This window comes from Narcine bancroftii, chromosome 3 (assembly GCF_036971445.1).
Source record: "Narcine bancroftii isolate sNarBan1 chromosome 3, sNarBan1.hap1, whole genome shotgun sequence".
Lineage (NCBI taxonomy): Eukaryota > Metazoa > Chordata > Chondrichthyes > Torpediniformes > Narcinidae > Narcine > Narcine bancroftii.
The window spans coordinates 223,173,425-223,195,779 of record NC_091471.1 but is presented as its reverse complement, the minus strand read 5'-3'; the positions used below and the strand labels follow the sequence as shown (position 1 = coordinate 223,195,779).

At 40.8% G+C, this 22,355-nt stretch overlaps 1 protein-coding gene across 1 annotated transcript in view; it reads right to left on the bottom strand.

The window, feature by feature from the left end:
• prkg2 (protein kinase cGMP-dependent 2) overlaps positions 1–22,355 on the bottom strand; it is a 140,676-nt gene that overhangs the window by 63,737 nt on the left and 54,584 nt on the right. The window contains exons 11-12 of the mRNA XM_069923139.1: positions 14,105–14,237; positions 8,448–8,584 (exon numbers count right to left, since the gene is read on the bottom strand). Of these exons, the coding sequence (XP_069779240.1) occupies positions 8,448–8,584; positions 14,105–14,237 (270 nt within the window). The remainder of the gene's footprint in view (positions 1–8,447; positions 8,585–14,104; positions 14,238–22,355) is intronic.

The following is a 22,355-nucleotide window of genomic DNA, read 5'->3' as shown; positions in this document are numbered from 1 at the left end:
AGGCTCATTCTCATGCTAATGAGAGGTGGGAAAGCTCTTCTTTCTCCACAGACAAACAGAAGAAGAATGCCATGTGCAGCCGGTCATCTTGGACAAATGCTACAGACCAGAGGACACATTCTTCAGGAGATGAATATGACGCCGAGTATTATCGGATGGAAGGACACGAAGGACACGCCAGACTTGCTTCCCTGCATATGAATCAGGCGAGTCCACACAATTTATCTGATGCCACTGTGTGCATCAAAATTAATGATGTGAGGGTAAATTACTTAATAGATAGTGGAAGCACTGAAAGTTTTATTGACCAGGTGTTAGTCAACCGCCTTGCCCTCCCCACACGCCCGAGTGAGCACCGGATCCTGTTAGCAGCCAGCAGCCTTGTGGCTGAGGTAAAACAGTTTTGCAGGGTTACTCCAGAAATCCAGGCCACAAAATACAAAGGGTTCAAATTACTAGTACTCCCTCACCTCTGTGCACCGGTACTATTGGGGTTAGATTTTCAGTGCCAATTAGAAAGCATTACAATAGTGCACAATGGACCTCAACCCCAGTAACTTTACGAAGAAACGACACTGCAGCCTGTCTGTCCTGAACATAGAACCCCCTCGCTGTTCACCTGACCCCAGAATGCACACCAATAGCAACAAAGAGCAGGAGGTACAGCCCGAGGGACAGAGCCTTCATTAGGACAGAGGTCTGCAGGCTACTACAGGAGGGTAGCATAGAGCAGAGCACCAGCCCCTGGAGAGCCCAGGTGGTTGTAGTAAAGTTAGGAGAAAAACTGTGCATGGTATATATCAGAGACAAATGCGGCTTTAGCGCCAGGAAGTTGCCAATCCTGGGCTACATAGTGCAGAATGGGGAAATCAGCCCAGACCCAGACCGTATGTGCCCTCTCCTAGACTTCCCAGTGCCACACACGCTGAAAGCACTAAAAAGGTGCTTGGGACTGTTTGCTTACTACGCCCAATGGGTCTCCAACTACGCTGACTGGGCCTGCCCACTTATAAAAGCCTCAGTTTTCTCACTGTGCCCAGCACCCACCAGAGCATTCAAGGACATTAGGGACCATATCGCTAAAGCTACCATGCGGTCCATAGATGAGTCGATCCCGTTTCAAGTAGAAACGGATGCCTCCCTAAACGAAGATGGACAACCAATGGCCTTTTTCTCGCGAACCCTACAGGGGTCAGAGGTAAGACACTCAACAGTAGATAAGGAGGCCCTAGCCATTGTGGAAGCAGTAAGGCACTGGCGACATTATCTGGCGTGCAAACACTTCACCCTCATCACAGACCAATGGTCTGTGGCATTTATGTTCGATAACCAGAACAGGGGGAGAATTGAGAACGGCAAAATCCTGCACTGGCGGATAGAATTGTCTACATTTAACTACAACATTCTATACTGCCCCAGGAGACTCAACGAGCCCCCGGACGCGCTTTCGAGAGGCACTTGTGTCATCCTTAACCACACGTCCCAGTTGCAGAGCTTGCACAATGAGCTGGGCTACCCAGGGGTCGCTTGACTGTTTAACTTCATTAAAACCCAAAACTTCCCATTTTCGGTAGAGGAAGTGAGGTCAGTGAACAAGAGCTGCCCCATCTGTGCAGAATGCAAACCGCAATTTTACTGGCCAGACAAAACCACCCTGATAAAAGCTACCAAACCTTTTGAGCGCCTCAGCCTCGATTTTAAAGGCCCACTCCCATCCAATAATAGAAATGCCTATTTCCTAAATGTAATAGATGAATATTCCCGTTTCCCCTTTGCAATCCCGTGTTCTGATGTATTATCAACCACTGTTATAAAATGCCTCCAACCCATCTTCAGCATATTTAGGTACCCGAACTACATACACACAGATATGGGTTCTGCATTCATGAGCACAGAAGTACAGCAGTACCTGCACAAGAGAGGGATTGCTACCATCCGCACTACAAGTTACAATCCCAGGGGGAATGGACAAAAGGGAAAATGTCACTATCTGGAAAACGGTCCTCTTGACTTTAAAAGCAAAAGACCTGCCTGTTACCAGATGGCAAGAAGTGGTGCCAGAAGCCCTACATGCTCTACGTTCTTTGTTGTGTACTGCCACTAACATGACCCCACATGACCGTATCTTTTCTTTCACAAGGAAAGCCTTGACAGGCACATTGCTGCCTAAATAGATTATGACACCGGGACCTGTTCTCCTCTGTAAGCACAGCAGACCCCACAAAGTGGACCCGCTGGTGGATCAAGTGGAGTTGAGGCACGCGAACCCTCAGTATGCCTTCGTCACATTCCCAGATGGAAGAGAAGACTCGGTAGCCACCAGGGATCTCGCGCCGGCCGGATGTGTGAACAACGCAGAGGAAACACAGATGTCTACAGATCAACAAGGAGCACAGCAGCAGTCACTAGAGCAGTCGTCCATCGAGTCACCCCAGAGGACTATACCACCCACCCCAGAAATCAGGACCCTGGGTACGCCCGCCCCACAAAATATCTCCACCCTAGACAAAATATCACCACCCTAGGTCCTGCCATTCTAATCCCATACAAGAGGATCCCCAGCCCACACGGCCAACTAGTACTTCCCAGTCCCACACCTCCACCAAGAAAGCCTAAAGGCAGACCGCACTCCTGACCCCTATACCACTACCAAGGAGATCCAGAAGGTAACAGAAGTCATGAAAAATGTTGGTCTTATGAATTTACAAACAAGGGAAGGAGGATGGGGGGGGGGGGGAGCGGGGGGAATAACAATTTTTTAAGGGGGGCTGAATGTAGAGATATGTAACTACACCACTAGGTCACCAGGGGTCTCCCTGGTGACCTTGTATATAAAGCAGTCCAGAGCTACAGTCTAGCCTTCCAGGTTCATCTTGCAGAGATACAAGACCTCTTTGTGTACATATTAGTTTATTAAAGCTGTCTTATACTCGCACTGCTGGTGTGGTTACTGTCAGTACATGGACATAAGGGCTTGAGTGCTTCAGAACCTCCTGCCAGATGGCAGAGGGGAGAACAGTTTATATGTGGGATGTGTAGAGTCTTTCACAATGTTTATTGCTTTCTGCCTGCATCGAGTGTAGTAGACGTCCTACCTGCTAGGTAGGTTTCCCAATGATCTTCTCCACTGACTTCACCATCCTCTTCAGGATTTTGGGGTCCGAGGTGGTACAGCTTCCAAACCAGGCAATGATACAGTTGCTCAAGATTCTCTCAACACATCCTCAGTAGAATGCAGTGAGGATGGAGGGTGGGGGATAGACTTTCTTCAGCCTTCGCAGGAAGTAGAGGTGCTGCTGGGCTTTCTTGGCTATGGAGCCGGTGTTAAGGGACCAGGTGAGATTCTCCACCAGGTGCACTCCGAGGAAGTTGATTCTCTTGACAACATCTATGGTAGAGCATTCAACGGTCTGGGAAGCATGATCTCCCTGGGCCCTCCTGAAGTCGACAACCCTCTCTTTTGTTTTTTTTAATGTTCAGATACAGGTTATTTGCTCTGTACCAGTTAGTTAGTGTCCGCATGTCACCTCTGTATGCTGCCTCCTCATTCTTAATGTTAAGGCCCACCACTGTCGTGTCATCAGCGAACTTGATGATGTGGTTCAAGCTGTGTTTTGGTGCACAGTCATGGGTCAGCAGAGTGAACAGCAGTGGACTCAGCACACAGCCCTGGGGGGCCCTCGTGGTCAGTGCGATGGACGTGGAGTCCGATCCAGACTGCCTGAGGTCTTCCTGACAGGAAATCGAGAATCCAATTGCAGAGGGAGCTGGTTAGACCCACCAGGCCCTCCAGGTCATATTAGGATGAGGTCTACTGTTGGCTGTGGTGGATGGACTACTTCACTTCCTTTTATCTTTTGTCCCATTCTTGGGCCAAGCTCCCAGCCACCCATATTGATCTGACCAACAAATTTCACTTTTAAGTCTTTCGAGCCTATCTGCTTCGAGTGACTTCACCTCTGGGATGGGAATATGTCTGCTGCAGCAACACTCATCTGCTTTACAGATTCAAGGCCTGTTCCTAATCTTGAATTTAATCAGTGAGATTTCCTCTATGGTCTGAAAAAAAACGACAACTGACATTGTTCATTACTCTCATTCACGGAAGAGCAGTCATTTAAAATTTACTCTCCAAATGCTTTGAAAGACCAAATATTACACTCTTGATTAAATATGAATAAACCAATTTTCAAGTATGAACCTTTACTTTTTATTCCACAGACCAAACCCTTGACGTTTATAAGAGACAACATCCTCCTTTGTGCTGAGCTCAACTCAATCCCTTGATGGTCAAACTGCAACAATGGTGTCAATAATAGTATTCTGATTTCTGAAAATTACCGAAGTAATTTTAACTCTTTGAACACCTTCAAGAAAATGGCCAGTTCCCCTGCCATAGGCACAGGCTGTACACAGAAACCATCCCATGCTTTTGTGGTTTGCACTAAATTTCTGATAATAATTTGACTCCCAATCATTGCAACGACATGTCCAAGTCAAACATCAACGCAAAGATTATAAAATAACCACAGTCTAAAGCTTAGTTGTTAACTCAGTAAAGACTGACATTTTAGATAGATTTCAGCCAGATCTAAAATGACTACACGAAAGAATTTGATGAAAGCAGATTACCCTTTGTTTGTAACCTGTAACACTAAAATTAAATTAGTATATCTTTGATTATTATATAAATGTGAATGTTTAAGAAAGAGAAAATAAAGAATAGGTTGGAATATCAATTGAAATAAAACAAATATATTGAGAACAGGAGCAACCAAATCATTAATGTTATATTTATACTTATTTATTTACAGAATGAGAACTTCATTGGCTGGACCAGCAGTAATCGTCCAGTCTTAAACTTGGATCACTCCAGAAACCAATTAAAGCCTCAATTGCATTCATGTGGTTCAGAATCCATCTTGCTAAGCTCCTGTATTGCTGTCCTTTCATTGATATCATTGCAAGTTCCTATTTCAGGATTATTTAATTACATACATTTAAATTTCCTGCTGCCATGCAAGGCGTTCAACTCATTAATAGAAATAAATGATTAACTTAAATACTATGCTACCGTTCCCCACACATCATATTAGCCCATCAATAATCTGGAAAAAAAATTACTACCTTGTTACAACATTTGCTGTCTTTTTAAATTAGTTTAAAAAAACGTTTAAAATTGGAGGTGGAGCTCACAATAATCTGCCTACATCAGAACTTCAGGTATTGAAGGAGTTGCTTTGGTTTTGTGAAGTCAGTGCAACAAACAATTGCTGTTGTGCTATCGCCTGCTTTGCTTTCTCACAAAGAAAAATAATCCTTCACCCAGGTCACACCTTCTTCTCTCTGCTACCATCAGGAAAAAGGTACAGGAGCCTAAAGACGAGGACTCAGCGGCACAACGACGGCCTCTTCCCTGCTGCCATCAGATTCCTGAGTAATCAATGAGCCAAAGACACTGCCTTACTTTACGTCCACTATTTTTTTTTAGTAACGTTGTAAGATGTTTATAATATGTTTGCTCTATGACGCTGCCGCAAAGTACCGAATTTCAAGACTTGCTCATGACAATAAATCCTCATTCTGATACCCATCACTTGGGCAAATTATCTTTAAAAAATCACAAGAAGTAGCGTTTGAAATTTCTATGCCAAAATGTTTCAGGAAACAAGGTTTCACTTAGAGTCAGGAAATTACAACCTACAGCGTCCAAGGTTCCTTGATTGTCATGCACACAAAGATACAAAATGTGTTTATTTTTGTTTGCCCTGTAAAGCCACATAAAGAGGCACCAGTCATTTAGAGCCTCAGCCAAGAGGAGAAAGAGAAGTGGAAGCAAGGCCCTCCAGAGAAAGCAAGTGTCTATGGAACCTGCCACCTCCTCTGATGCTGCCATCACTTGTGGCTCCATTGCCTCCGTGACTGAAAGGCCTTCCGCTCATTTCAGTGGTGAGTTTGAGCTCCAGGCATCCAAGTCACACCCCCCGGCCCCCTGGTTCCAAACCCCTGATACAATTAGAAAGCTGTCACCACCTGAGGCCTTCTCAGAAGCCCTGCTCCATTGACACCCTCATAAATTCTGATCCTGACCACCTGATTCCCGTGAGCCAGCCTCCAGAGGCCGCAGCCTGTTAGGAGGCTTTTGGCCACTGAGACCCACACTGATCCACTATCATGGTCTCATACCCTGTCGGGCTCACTTCCAGGCTGCTCCTTGGCACAGAGACAGGGGTGTTCTCCCACTCCGGTGGCCTCCACTGCTATGTTCATGGGCTCTAGATGAACCTCAAGGTCTGGGCACAGATACCTATGGGTTCTCTGATGTAATAAAGATGCCACCATCCCATTCTACATACAGTTTAAACTTGAACAGGTTGTTGGGCATGAAGACCAAGCAGCAGAATCTAATGGAGGAGTGCGGGAAGGCACATCTCCATTCTTTGCTTCTCCTGGGTCCTCACCAGTTGCAGCTTTGCCGTTATAGCAGTGTAGCAGCAACTCCATTTTTTTCTTAAAATAATTGCTCTATTTATACCCCCACTCTACAATTGAATTCTTTACTATGTTCATAAAAAGCTTGAATTTATAAAAAAAACAGGCTGAGTACAAGGTTAATGGTTATATACATAACAGTGTGGAAGAAGACAAAGACTTTGTGATCCAAATCCATACATCTCTCAAGGTTGCCACGTAGGTTGACAGGATATTTAAGAAGGCCTGTGCTTCAGAAATGAGGGACTTGAGTTCAAGAATCAAGAGGGCAAGTTGCAACTCTACAAATCACTGGTGAGACTACACAGAGTATTGTGTTCAGTTCTGGTCACCTCATTATCGAAAGGGTGTGGAAACTATTGAGAGGATGCAGAGGAGATTTACCAGAATGTTGCCTGGATTGGAAAATGTGTCTTATGAAGTAAGGTGAGCAAAGCTGGGCTTTCTCTTTGGAATGTAGAAGGATGAGAGGAGACTTGATAAAGGTCTACAAGATTATGAGAGCACAGCCATCACCTATTTCCCAGGGTGGGAATAGCAAACACCAGAGGACATCTGTACAAGGTGAAGGGAGGGAAGCTTAAGGGAGACGTCAGGGGTAAGTTTTTTGTTAGACAGAGAGTTTTGGGTGCCTGGAATGTCTTGCCGGGGATGGTGGTGGAGGCTGGAAGAATATAGGCATTATTGATTTTTTTTTAAATTAAGCAATAAGGTAACCTCAATCAGAGGGAGGGATTACATTAGATTAAGTTTAGTTTGTGATTTTTAGGGTTTTTTTTCTCCTTTATTATTTTATCAAATTATTTCAATAAATGGGTTTGGCATGGTGGCATACATCATTCTGTCAACAGTCCGAGGTATTATAAGTAACTATTGATGTAGTTTTATATAGTTTTTTTTCTGTTTGTGTTTACTTGTATTCAAATGAATCACTATGCGATTGTCAATTGTTTAAGTACGCTTATATGTTGAACTAAATAAAAATATTTTAAAAGGAAAAAAAAACTCTTAGACAAGTACAGGGTGAAAGAAAATTAGAGGGTTATGAGATAGGAAGTGCTTAGGTTTTTTTGGGTAGAAATATATCTGTCGGCACAACATCAAGTGCTGAAGAGCCTATATTGTGTGCTGTGTTCTAATTACACTTAGTCTAATTTTGGATTATAAGCTGCAAATTGTTTTTATGACTGGAAGTTCTCCTTGGATTGTCACCTTGTCGTGGTGGAGAAGCTTTGTGGTCGTGGGATCCCGAGAGCGATCCTATCTGGAGCTTTGGTCCTGGTAGGGTCACCCATGTTGGTAAGGTTGAGGGTGGGGTCCCTGACAAAGAACAATCCAACCAAGTCCTCAATGGTGGAACAGGTGGAAGGAGCTACTCTGAACTCATCGGCTGTGAAGGCTACAACAAACCCATCAGCTCCAACCATTGTGGGTTTCCATGCCATTGGAATTAGTTGGTTGGTTTATGAAGTTTCGTGTGCTTCTTGGAGAGCAACGTCAAGTGCGCGTTAAACAAATACATGCACAGGCATCTTCGCTCTGTAGAAAATGGAATGAAGGCCACCATCCCTGACCTTGAGCGGTTGCCAAGACCAACGACTGTTAGACCTATAGATGTGTGATTTCAAAGTATCTCTTAGAGCAAACTCAAGTATGGAAAGAATGTATTCTGGGAACTATCTACAATTCAAACTTATACTAAATATAGGATCGAAAGAAATTGTTGCTGCCAGATATCAATTTGCCAATTATATGGTTCATTTTACTGTTTGCTGATCAGCAAATCCCGCTCTGGAGTATATTGGGTTTAGTTGTCAAATGCTCTTCAAACAATATGCTGATATAAAGTATCATACTTTAAGAAGTGATTTAAAACTAATTTGCTATTAGCTCATGCCACAGAATTATTTCATAGTAATTTTTTCTTAAATGTATTTCTTCAGTCAAGAACATACGTTACAATAAATGGGGAGCGAGCTTCTTCAAGAATCTTCTTCTCTGAATGAATGTGTTCCTGTTGTCTTGTGTCAACAATGTGCTTTTTCTTTATGCATTTTACAGCAAATGTCACATTTTCATTCTTCATTTTAACCTGAAGGAAACAAACCAATTGTTTGTGATTGCAATTCTGAAGACGTGTTGCAAGGTAAAGAAGGGGGAAAAAAAGTCTAATATTTTTCACAACACAGAGAATCTGGAGAAACTCAGCCGGTCAGTCTTGCAGCACCCATAACTGATGCTTTGTGCCTGAGCCTTTCCTCAAGGTACGAGTGAAAATAAACCAGTGTCTGATGATAGCCCTTTTACACAAGGATTCAAGCCGGGTATTCGTCCTTCGCCTATCTGTGTGAACACATCGAAGGCAGATGGGGGGGGGTGGGGAGGGTCCTGAACTTACTCGGCTTTTAACTGCCAAGGTAGGTAGTGTCAGAAGCAAAACAAGGCTGTGCTACACGTCCTTCTTCTTTTGTTTCGGGAACCCACCTTGCTGTGTAAAAGAATTCACCAGCCCGCTTTTTCTTCATGCAAGCCAGCTTCCAGAGACAGGTCATGTTTACGGCAATAACATGGAAAAAGCAGTGTAAAAAGAATAAGAATTAAAGACTGGGGAAAGAAAGAGGGAAGAGGGGAGGAGCACAGACCAACAGAAAAAAGGTGTCAATTGGATATGATAAGAGGAAACGTAAGAATTGATTTTGGCTCTAAGACAGAGGGAAAAGGGGGGAGAGAGAGAGAGAGAGAGAGAGAGAGGAAATGAGATGGGGTAGAAGATGTGAGGAGGGGGTAACATTACCTTTGACCTCTGGTTTCTGTTGAAACTCCACCCCACATCTTTCCCCGTCTCCTTTCCTCTAGCCTTGTCTGTCTCTTAGGTTTTTTTAGATAGAATTTGCATAATTTTACCGGTCTGAAGAATGTCAAAGCTCTCGGCATTGGCTGTTCACACACCAATGACCAAAGCTGGAAATTACCATTTCCTTACACGAGTTTATACAGCATACAGCAAGTGCGGTAATTAAGAGGCGGTACTTGCTATTCATTAGCCCCTTGTGCATGGAATTCCTGCAGTTGACTTTAGACTACAGGTGTTCCGGGAAATTTGTTAGGGGATCAAGCAGGTAAAATATTGGAAAGAGAATGGCACCCTCATTCCCATTTCGACCTCTACACAGCATGCATTCCAATAAAATGGCAATAATTTCCTGGAACACAGCGGCTGAGCAAAAACATCTCTCTTTCTCTCTCTCTCTCTCTCTCTCTCTCCATCTTCCCTTTTACAGAGCCAAAACCAATTCTCGCATTTTCTCTTATCATACCAATTAATACCTTTTTTTCTGTTGGTCTGTGCTGCCCTCCCCTTCCCATTCTTCCCCCTTTCTTTTCCCAGTCTTTCACTCATCCCTTGAGGAAGGGATCAGGCCTGAAATGCTGGTAATATATCATTACCTCCTATGGATGCTACGAGACCTGTTGAGTTCATCCAACATTTCAGAGCTTTGAATACAATCACAGCATCTGCAGAATTCTGTGCTTCACTCTAATGTTTTTCACCACCTATATGAACATTGAATGATAATAGGTTCTAAAACAGACAGGGATTAGCATAAGTACTTAAAGACAGAAGACAATTTGGAGCATGGAACAGATCATGTTGTATTTTATATTGTATATAGATATGTTTTAAAGGAGATAAATTGGGCCAGGTTTATTTTTAGTGTAGGTCACAAACAACCACTTCAAAGCAGATCTAATTAAAAATATTGGAACTCTGCTCAAGCCAGACAGTCCAGCTCCAGTGGCTTTGCAAAAGCTTTGGGGAGTGTCTATAGAGACTTAACTAATGGATTGTTGTTTTGGGATGCAACAAATGAAGAACTTGGAAGATTAGGTCCTGAGCTGCAGACTGTCTGAGTGCAGTTTGCTGTTCTAAGAGGGTCATGTGGTTTTGTGAGCAGAGAGAGTCCAACAGGCTTTTTCTCAGAGAGAGAGAGAGAGAGAGAGAGAGAGAGAGAGAGAGAATTCAGTTCAACAGCAGTAGCTGGGACTGAAACAGGTCAAGCTGGAAAGCTTGTGGGGAAACCCCATTTTGAAGATGGGTTGTGAGTTCTTAGCTCAGGCTGGTCAAAGCACTTATGGTCCATACAAGAGGAGATGGCTGACTGTATAATGTTTCACTTGCAATAAGAGAAACAAAAAGGAACTCTGTGGTGACCTGACAGAAAGGATATCATCTGGAAAATGCTGATGGGCCAAGTTTCTTTGGCAAGACACTGACATGATTGGTTACAAGGAATCAGTTTGTGTCCAGCGAACACCAAATCTCTCTCTTAAAACCAACAAAAACCTTCCTGAGCGGTAACCATTTACCTTTCAAGCACCAAAGCCTGGTTAACTTCATAAATGTTAAATTCAGTGCACAGCATAAGAATTGCCTGATACCAGTGAACTTGGAGGAGTGAGAAGTGAGATTGCACTGTGAATTAAAGAACTTTTCTAAACTTACATGCACTTGCGCTTAGAATTGGAAGGGGGTTAAGTTAGGTTAAGTTAATAGTAATAAGATCAAGTTTGATCCTGTTTTCATGTTTAAAGATAATTAAAAGCAACTTTTGTTTAAGTAACCATTTGTCTTGGTGAATATCTATTGCTGCTGGGTTTAGGGGTCCTCTGGGCTCATAACAAGCTAAAGATTTAACAAGAGAGAACAAATAATTTTTGAAGTTTGCAAAAGAGAGCGAGAAAATTCAACATGCTAATGGAGGGTACAATATTTACAGCCTGACTACCTAAACTATTAAGGCTTCATAATGAAGAGGTGAAACAACAATTAGACGATCGTCATTACTGTTTGAAAAGATTAATGTGATCTGCAAAATATATAGAAGGTTCAATAATTGCGAAGGAAAATGAACTGTAGGAAAGATAAGGGAATGTAAGATTTCTATTTACAATTATATATTATCATGAGAATTATGTATATTTTTGAACAATTTTATAAAATTTCTTTGACATCGGTGAATAAAGTTAAGGACATGAATGGAAACAAGTAAACATTTAAATCAAATAGAACTAATTTAACAATGAATTATTTAATCTGCCATATTTTGGAGAGCTGGACTGGGAAAGTTAATGCACGACAGAGAGAAAAAGAGAGAGCGAGAGAGAGAGAGAGAGACAGACAGACAGAGAAAGAGAGATCATGGAGGAATTCAGAAGGTCTCACAGTGTCTATGGGAGGTAAAGATATATAACATACATTTCAGACCAGGTCCCCTTCTTCAAAGTTCTTAAAAGTTCATCCCTTGAAGAAGGGCTCAAGCTCGAAATGCCAGCAATATATCTTTACCTCTTATGGACGCTGTGAGACCTGCTGAGCTCCTCCAGTGTGTTTATATTTTTACTACAATCACAGCATCTGCAGACCTTCGTGTTTTACTCTAGAGAGAGATCATGCCTTTAAATATCTCACTGTGCCTTTGTTAACAGTAAAGCTAATATATCTTAAGATCAAAAGGACTGAAATGCAATCTAAAAATATGAAATAATGAAACATTTACGTGATTTATTATTGTGTTCTATTTGATATATTATATATATATATATATATATATCAAAAAGAAAGGTGCACAATTTATATGTTAAATTTTGGACAATGGCTGACACAGTGTGGGGGGCTGCATTGTAACCAAATTCAGGATTTTGTCAGAAATCAGAGCCATTCTGAAATTGGAAGAGTAGGCTAGCCAGGAGCAAACATCAGATAGACCATATCACTGGAGTAATAATGAAAATATATACCGGGAGAAAAATGTCTTCCACGTCAGAACCAAATGCTAATAATGGACTGTGTGACTGTAATGGATCTATGTTAAATATTAATATTTAGATTTTTTTTCTTTTTAAAATATTTTTATTGAGTTCAATATAATATCAAACAAATGTTGCATTAACATAACAGAAGGAAATATCAAAGTGTATACGTAATATATAAATGGTAAAAATGCTCTAATTAACAGTTACCCATTTTCATTATTAATTGTTAATTAATATTATTAAAATTAAAAATGAAGGTCACATGAATTACTTTATAATAAAATTCTCATAACTTGGTAAAATATCAATTAATATTTTCTAGGACCATCAACTCCAATTAATCAACTTATATTATGAGACAAAGAAAAACAAACTGAGCACTAAACTAATGCTAATCGAACCGCTCCCTCTAATCGAGGTTACTTATATAAAAAAAAAGCGACAAAAGAGAACATTGAAACTGGATCGGATCGCTAACGTCCGGAAGCCAGACGGAGCATCGCTGGACAGCCCAAACAACCTAAAACTAGCATAATAATATTCTCCGTTTTCAAACTGGGTCTTTTTAATCTTTGATATATTTCTAATATTTTCCAAACTTAAATATGCCATTATATTTCTTATAAACACGTCTTAGGTTAGTTGTAGGTTGGTTACAGGGTGATACACACCCAAGCAATACATTCAGAAGTGAGGTCACCTTTTGGAGTCACAGCATCTAGGAAGAGAGAGCTAATGGAAGCGAAGTGGGCTTTAATTGATTCAAGAAGAAAGAAGTATTCATGTATTCAAATAAAAACTGCTGAATGAAGCCATCTGTTTTTCGACCAAACCACTTAAGCCTCTTGGAACAGAGATGAGGTCAGAGGTTGTTATGGATATGGAGTGGCTTTGAAAAGGACAAGAGGTCCATATAATTGAGGAGTCTAATTATATGGTCATGTGGTTTCCAAGAATTGGGACTGACCTCCTTGTTATGATTTGGAGAATTATATTATCAAATTCGGACATTTTTGGATCAGTTTTAGAAGTCAAACTGATGCACACAGATGTTTGAACCTTGTGAAAGACAGGATTGAATTACAGTAACCAGAATAGATGCTGTTATGTGTTACTCCAAATTAAAGGGGGACACAGAATAAGTAGATTTCAAAAGAGAAGCCTACTTCTAACTGTCTCTTTCAGATAAAGAGGGCAGTTTTATTTGGAAAGCAGATTCTAAAGTCTTCATTCAAAAGAAGAAGGTTTGATCCTGGGAAGACAGGACTTGTATTCTCTTTTTCACAGGAGATACATTGGTGGCTCAGAAGATGGTCACTTCTGCTTAAAGAATATCTCTCAAGGGCAACTCTTCGAAAGAATTGTGAGTTTAAAGAGACCTAAAGATATGGTGTTTAAAAGCGCTTAATAATTATTTCTGAACTGAGAATTTAAGACCTTCAAGCAATGATGCTGAAGTTTTAAAATGACTTTAATTACATGCACACACACACATTTACATTTCCACATATTGGGGTTGTTTAGAGATAAGTATGAAATGTTATGTTATTAATAGTTTAATAAATACTATTATTTTGAATTTACCACTGTCTGGTGAATTTTCCATTGCTGTTCCTTTGTTAGTGCTAACAAAGTCCCTTTAGTCCCTAACAAAATTTAAAAGGGTTGTTAGTTCATAACAGTCATACTCCCTAATTTTGCAATCTGTGAAAGTCCACAGGAAATGAAATTCATCCTTGACATTTTTATGACCATTACCCAAGTGTTGTATTGCATTTTACATAAGCTTAAAACTTACCAGCTCAACTCTCCCAAAGCCACCTACCCCCAGGGTGGCGATGATCTCAAGGTCTCTGAATGGGGATGTGGGAGAAAACATGGCCACCTTCTCCTTCAACTCAATTATTTCCAAAGAAATTTCTTCCTCTTGTCTGCATGTAGATATTCTGTGCAAAATCAAAGAATAAATTAATAAATACGGTCACATAATCCAACGTTCACGTGAATTCTTGAAACATTCTTGAGAAAAGCAGGATGGATCAGAAAGATGAGGGATTAAAAAGATAAAGATTCATTTTATACAGTGGGTTGAATAAAATTAGAAACAGAAATTATTCTGGGAAAAAGTTAAAATTGGTGGAAAAAATTCCTATTGTAAGGAATCAAATTAATTATCCTGCAACCATGATTAAAATTATGTATGTGATAAATAACAATTAATGGTTCAATTCACTTACTAAAACACCAGTGGTCCAGGATCACTCATTATCTTCTAAATACCATAGGATTAAGTGAGTAGTAAATTTGCAAAATGGTGCATGAGATTGAAATTCAGCAAGTAAGAATGATCATCTGGTACACTCCAACTTACTTACTTTATTTTCTTCATCGAAATAACTAAAATGGAAAAGCAACCTTGGATTATCTTCCTACTCAGCTGGTCTCTCAAGATGTCTTTAATAGATTATGACAGACGGTCCTTTAATATAACTTATTTGTGCCTGCTTTTTCTCCCTCCAATAGTAACCCACTAAACTGCCAAACCTGGAATTTTTATATGTGTTGGGAACCACCACTGAATATTTCTGGGGAATCTGGGTGGCATGGTTACCATAGCGATTAGCGTCATGCTATTACAGTGCCAGTGACTGGGGTTCGAATCCAGTGCTGCCTGCAATGAGTTTGTATGTTCTCCCCATGCGTTTCCTCTGACCGTTCAAAACGTTTGGGGTTGTTGGTTAATTGGGGGGCATGAGCTCGTGGGCCGGAAGGGCCTGTTATCGCATTGTATGCCTAAATTTTAAATTTTAAAGAATGTAAAAGGTGCAGCCCCGCGAGACCTGGCATGTGTTCTGTGAGCTAATTCATTTGTCAGGAGATTTTACATCTACAGATAAAGGTAAGAATAAACAATAATTTTTTTCACAAGTTGTCTTTTACATTTGTTTTTCATTATGCTTTCAATTTGTTAAATAGTTATTTGAGTTAATGTCTCACTATGTCAAAAACATATACCATTCAACAGCCTCTGCAGGTTCAGCCAAGCAGTGGGCAAGACTTTGATGTCTGATGTCAGGGCCTTAACTGGCATGCAAGAGCTTTCCAGCATGCAGCTCTTGCTAATTAGCTCCTGGACCCAGCTCAGCCAGCAAGTGAACTGCTCTGAATGTGGGCAAGGGAGGTGCCCTTCATCCACTCCTGCATCAGCAAGTTCCAGGTTAATCAGTGAGTAGAGTAAATCCCTGTTATCCGCAATTCAAGCAACCGGCAAAAAAAAGAGAGAAAATAAATAAAATTTTAAATGAATAAATATTTAAATAAAAGTTTAAAATTGTAAATGTTCTGTGAAGCAACACACCTTGATGAAGTTGGGAATAGACATGCAGCCAGTGGAGTGCCCCGGTCGAGTTCTGCCTGCAGCAGCTGTGTGAATGATTTCAATAAAGTTGTTTTTGAATGGATTTGTGGCGTCAAGGATGAAGAGGCGGCCGGTGCTGCTGCCGTGAATCTCCCAAAGTGTCCCTCTATCCCTGTCTAGTCAGAGTCTTTATCTTTATTAGTATATAATTAAGGCTTCATCTGTAAACTTGGAGGAAGGGATTCATTATGATGGTGACATGGTTAGCATAGCAGTTAGTGTAATGCTGTAACGATGCCATCAACCAGGGTTCAAGATTAAATTTTAATTTTGTAAGTTATGGGAATTACCTGATGAAAGTAAACTTTACATAATTAAGTACTAAAATACTGATTTGCTTTTTCTCAAAATACATATTGCTTTGTCTTTTGCCTTTTAAACTGTCTATTTTTAATGCAGATATATTAATTAGATATTGTGAGAGTGATTCTCAGGCAACCAGAAAATTCACATATCTGGCATCTGCAATCCCCATAGAAGCCAGATATAGAGGTTTTACTGTAATTTTCATTTTGGATCAATTGGCATCTTTAAAAAAAAATCAGTTAAGGTGATTTAACAGACCACTTTGGCCCATGAGTACATACTGGGGTGTAGGTTCATTAGGCGGTACGTACTTGTAGGCCGAAATGGCCTGTTACCATGCAGTATGTTTAAATTAAAAACTAAAAGGCTGGCCACCCCCCTGTATGGAAGGTGAATGATCAATAATGCAACTAACTCTCTTGATAATCATCTGATCATTGCACAATTAAATATTAAACGAGTCTGTCAAATATTACCTCGCAATCCAGGCAATGTATTTATAGTATTGCATTATGCAAGCAACTCCATCCTGTGATCCTGTGTGTGTGTGTGTGTGTGTGTGTGTGTGTGTGTGTGTGTGTGTGTGTGTGTGTGTGTGTGTGTGTGTGTGTGTGTGTGTGTGTGTGTGTGTGTGTGTGACACATCTGATGCCGAAATCAAGTTTGAAATTTAATTAACTAACCTCATTCAAGAGGGTGGCAGAAACACAAGAGACTAAGAAACCAGGATGACAATAAACTTGCTGCATTTACACTTAAAACTTCTAATAACAATTTACATATTGATACTCCTTTGATGCAATACAACATGATGGACAGCCCACAGTTTAGAGGGGAGTGTAACTACAAGGAGTTGCAATAGTGGCAAAGGTGTTACATGGCAGAGGATTAATGTAACAATGTACAGTAATGGAATGTATGTATGAATATGGCTCTAAGGATGTGAAAAGACTACTGTACATAGTTTTATTGCGAATAACGTTTATTTTTGGAAAAAACTAAAATGTACTGGACAGAATATCTGAACAAACTCCATTTTCTCAGGGAGGTGCCTCAATAATCTCAACTTTCCGTTCAAGAACGGTTTACTGGAACACAGTAAATAGACCATAGAATGTTGGTCTATAAGTTCATGACAGCACCAGTCTGAGATGGCAGAGCTGCAAACTCAGCGCATGCTGCAATGGAAGCTGAGATCTGGCCCTCAATTAGAAAGATTCACAATAGATGGATTTCAACAACAACCCAGTCCTTCCTCAGTGGTGTTCCGTCTTGCCAGTTCCAACCAGACTGCATCAATATCGACCTCAAATACCTGTTAACCCCTTCTTCCAGTCTCTCTCTCTCTCTCTCTCTCTCTCTCTCTTCCTCTGCATCTGTTCCTTCGGCTCCCCAGCCACTTGGGTCTAAATTGGGCGGCACAAACTTGTGGGCCGAAATGGCCTGTCTAAATTTCTTTCCCCATCACTTCCCAGCCTCACTCTCTTCTTTACCCCTCCACCCATTACCCCATGTTCCTTCCCCTCTGCACACCTCACCTTTTTTTAATTCAGGTGTCAACCTGATTTTTTGGCACTCTTGAAGAAGGGGTCAGGCCTGAAGCATCGACTTTCTATGGATCTTGAGTGATCTGTGAAGATTCTGCAGCACTTCTATGTATTGCATCCATTTATGTCCTTGTTAGCTTTTGAAAATTTTTTAGTTTAATTAACCAAATATAAATACCCATGTCGTGGTGAGATTTTAATTCATATCTCCAAATTGTGGCCAAGATTGCTAAAATGTAACCAGGCATGGTGTCGGCAAATGTATTAATCTCTGCACAAGTTTTGGTCACATGTAGGAGATCATTAGGAGTAGTATTACAGAATATGTTAGAATAGTTATGGGTAAAATATGTCTTTAAAAGAGATAGATTGTGGGGTTCAGTTTAGGCTACACTTCACAAAGAGAGTAACACGTCACAAAAAAGACATCTCATTTAAAATGCAAGAGCCTTGATGAAATGAGACATTGTGGCACCAGTGACTTTGCAGAGACAATGGAACTGCTTTGGAAAGAACTTCACAAGGAAGTGCAAATGGAACAAGGACCAGCCAGAGGCTGATAAGATCTTTTGAAAATTGTGTTTGGAGCCTTGGGAGAGCTAATTTGGTTTTTACAAGCAAAGAGAGGAAAAAAACAAACAAGTGATTTCTCTTTTGGAGAAAGAGAGAGAGAAGTGAGTTCTACAGAAGCAGTTGAGGCTGCAGTCATGGCAAGCCAGCAGCTTGTTGAAATCCCATTTTGGAGATGGGTTGTGAGTTCTGAGTTCAGCCTGTTCAAAACCTTTGTAGTCCTTACAAAAGGAAATGGCTGGCTAGACTGTTTCTCCTGAAATAAGGCAAAAAAGAGGAACTCTGTGGAGATCTGGAAGAGGAGGTGATCATTTGGAAAACCCACGATGGGACAAGTGTCTTTGGCAAGACACTGAAGTGACTGATTAGAGGAAATCAGTTTGTGTGTGCCCAATGGGCAATAAGTATCTCCCTGATACCAAAAAGAACCTTCCTGACCAGTAACCATTTACCTTTAAACACCAGAGCCTGGTGAAGAATCATAAATGTTAAATTCTGTGCACAGTATGAGAATTGCCTGATACCAGTGAACTTGAAGAAGTGAGAAGTGAATGATAGGTCTATAAAAGCAAAGAACTTTCCTGAACTTTCCTGAACTTAGAATTAGAAGGGAGGGGGTTAAGTTAATAATAAAAATAAGTTAAAGGTTGATCCTGTTATTATGTTTAAATAAAATTAAAAGCAACTTTTTAACCATTGGTCTTGGTGAAGTTCTATTGCTGCTGGGTTTTGGAGTCCTCCAGGCTTGTAACAGTAATCATGAAAAACTTGTGGTTTCCCTTTTGAAGCTGGCAGACGGTAACATCTTAGTCTTGCTGATGCTGGTAAATCAGTCCTAAGATTGCTACAGTGTAGAGCTCGTCGAAAGAATCAAAGACTTGTTGATCCAAACCAAGGCTTTTATTAGCAAAAGACAGGAGCTCTTCACAGGTGGCCGACCAGTCCGGAATGATCCGACCTGGCTAGGGACACAACCCTTTAAGGCCCAGACAATAGGCGTGGCTTAGCTCTCAGCCAATCACTGTAAGCACAGTCTAGATACTGTGACTATATACACTATGTACATTGGTGATAGATCTGTACTATCACATACAGTTTGACTTTTTAACACTCCAAATGGAATTGCGACCGGGCTTCTTTGTGTTCACTGCTTTTCCTTTGAAATCGAATGTTTGTCACACAGTTATTCATTTGAAATTGGGAAGTTGTTCATTGCTGTTATCGGGAGGAATGGGTCAGGGTTTAAATAATTAATGTTCTAAGTTGGATACTCTGTAAAAAGCTGGCTGGGCCAGTGTATTTTGGCTGCCTGTCATCATTTAGATAGCAACCAATTTATTCCTAATTGTATGTTCAGTGCTTTGGATCAACGTGCATTGTGTTAAATGCGCTATATAAATAAACTACTACTACTGCACAAGCTTTGATCACATGTAGAAAATAATTAAACATTATTTGGCGGGAGATCTAAGTCAAGGTGCTTCATGTCTAGTATTGACCTAGTGTACTATGTTATTCACTCTTGTTTGATACAAAATCAGAGGGGCCCTCTTGATCTCTGCATTTATTCTTCCTTGCCATTCCATACAATGAAGTAGCCAGAAAACTGAGATAACTGCTTCCTGCAAGATTTTCGCCATCCATCTTAATCCTTTGGAGTGGTTTCCAACAACGGTTTGAAGAAAGAAAGCACCTTTCTCTTTAAGAGGTGCAGGCCAACATTAATCTGTGCCAGCCAGTGTTGGCTTGTGCTAGCGACTGCTAAAAGCAGGACCCCTGGAGAAGTGTTGTGCAGGAAGTAAAAAAATCACCATTTCTTTCCTAATAACTATTCAATAGTAAAATAATGCCAAAACCAGAAATGGAATAAAATAACCATAGAAAGTAGATGCAGGAGTAGACCATTCCGTCCTACAAGCTTACTTCACTATTTAATATGAACATGGCAGATCATGACACCTCATTACCCCATTCCTGCTTTCACTCCATACCTCTTGATCCCTTTTGCCAATAGGGCCACTGTGATAGTAGATTCTATCACCAATGTGTACAGATGGTAGTGTAGGATGACTGTGATTGGCTGAGAGTGTAGCCACACCTACTGGCAGGTCTTAAAGGATTGCTCCTAGCCAGACCAGGTCATTCTGGACTGTTCGACCTACTTGTGATATGCTCCAGTCTTTTAGTTAATAAAAGCCTTGGTTTGGATCAACAAGTCTTTGGTTCTTTCGACGCGCACTACAGTCACATCCATCTCTTTTGAATATAACGAATGAACTGGCCTCAACAACTCTCTGTGGTTGGGAGTTCAACAAGCTCACAATTGTCAAGGTGAAAAAGCTTTCTCTTCATCTCAATCCTGAATGAATCCCTTGTATGAAAACAGAAAATGAGGAAACAATCAGCAGGTCAGGAAGAATCTGCAAAAGAGAGAGAGAGAGAGAGAGAGAGAGAGAGAGAGAGAGAGAGAGAGAGAGAGAGTGAGAGAGAGAGAGTAAGTAAAGGTTTCAAACCTATGATTATTCATTTGATTTCAGATCTTTTGACTTGGGAGATTTTTACTCAGAGTATGATAAGAAGGTAAACTTTCTCTGAACTGAAGAGACGAAAGTCAATCCAGCAACACATGATCACCAATCCTTCCCTCAGTTCTATATCAATATGCGATGGATCAGGAGGGATAAAAGAGGGAGAAGTGGCATTGCTCATCAAGGAAAATATCACAGCTGTATTCAAGCAGAATGGACCAGAGGCCTTGCCTACTGAGGCCACATGGGTGGAGCTGTGGAACAGGAAAGGTATGACCTCTGTAATGATAGAGTGCTAGTGATAATCCTGACCACTAGAGGGAGTTGGAGATGAATTGTTGCAGCTAGGAGTAGATCCCAAATGGATGCCTCTACAAGGTCATAAGCACTGTAGCAAATAAAGTATAGTTGTTATAAAAGAACCTAAGTTTCTTTATTACAGTAGAAGAAACATCACATGGTACCAGGAGTGAGCATAGCACCAGGAATGGAAGAAACACCCGGAGTGTGTAGAGTGAGAATCAGTCGATAGTAGCAGAAAACATAGAGAATGTAAAGGTTCCTGACACTGTAAATGGGTCTGGAAATGTCAACTACAAGTGGAAGTTATTCAAACAATGATTTATGCTGTACCTGCAAGCCATTGGACTCAATAGCAAACTTGATGCATGGAAGATTGTACCGCTACTTAGTGTGGCGGGGCCTCAAGCACAAGAGGTTTCAACACATTTGATTTGCTGAGGAAGATGACCAGGGCAAGTTTGACAAGGTTATTGAGTTGTTTGATGAACACTGTTCCCCAAAGAAAAATGAAACATTTGAGAAATATGTGTTTTGCCTGCACACGCAGCTGCAGGGAGAGAGCTTTGAAACCTTTTTAATGGACTTGAAATTAAAAGCAAGAACATGCAATTTCAGATTGCTGCAATATTCAGTGATTTGTGACGAAATTGTGTTCAGGATTATTGATAAGAAAGTGAGAGAGAGTTTGCCGTGAGAGACAGATCTTACCTTGGCTGGAGCTGTGGAGATGTGCCATGCCAGTGAATTAGCTCTGCAGCACGTGAAAAAGTTTAGTGATAGTGCAAAAGCCAGTGAAATCGTAGGCATAGTCCTAGCCACAGTGTCTGGACACACACATAAACAAAAAACGAGATTTAGGAAACAACAAAAAGGTGGAGAGACATTCAATTGTAAATGATGTGGCACTCATCATGCACCAAAACAATGCCCAGCCTATGGAAAAGTCTGCAATAAGTGCAAAGGGCAGAATCATTACAAAAAGCAATGTTTTTTTTTCCAAATGGAAACAATTTAAAAGTTAAAGTGCACGCACTATAGAAGATACTGTACACACTATAGAAGAAACTGCTCTCAGTGATGCACTCTTCATGAGCACGTTAGTGCAGAAAGACTATAAATCAACAGGGACTGAACAGCCAAGCATGAACAGAGATGAGCCGGATAAGTGGATTCTGTCATTGCACACAAATGAAACAAATATTCCTTTCAAGCTGGACACAGAAGCAAAGGTCAATTTAATCTGTGAGCATGAGACAGGACAATGAAGATAAAGCCATACATCCATGCAAATCCTGTACAGCTCAAAGCCTACAATGGACAGAGTATTGATATGAAATGTACATGTAAACTCAAGGAGAAAGTTGAAGATAAAGAGCAC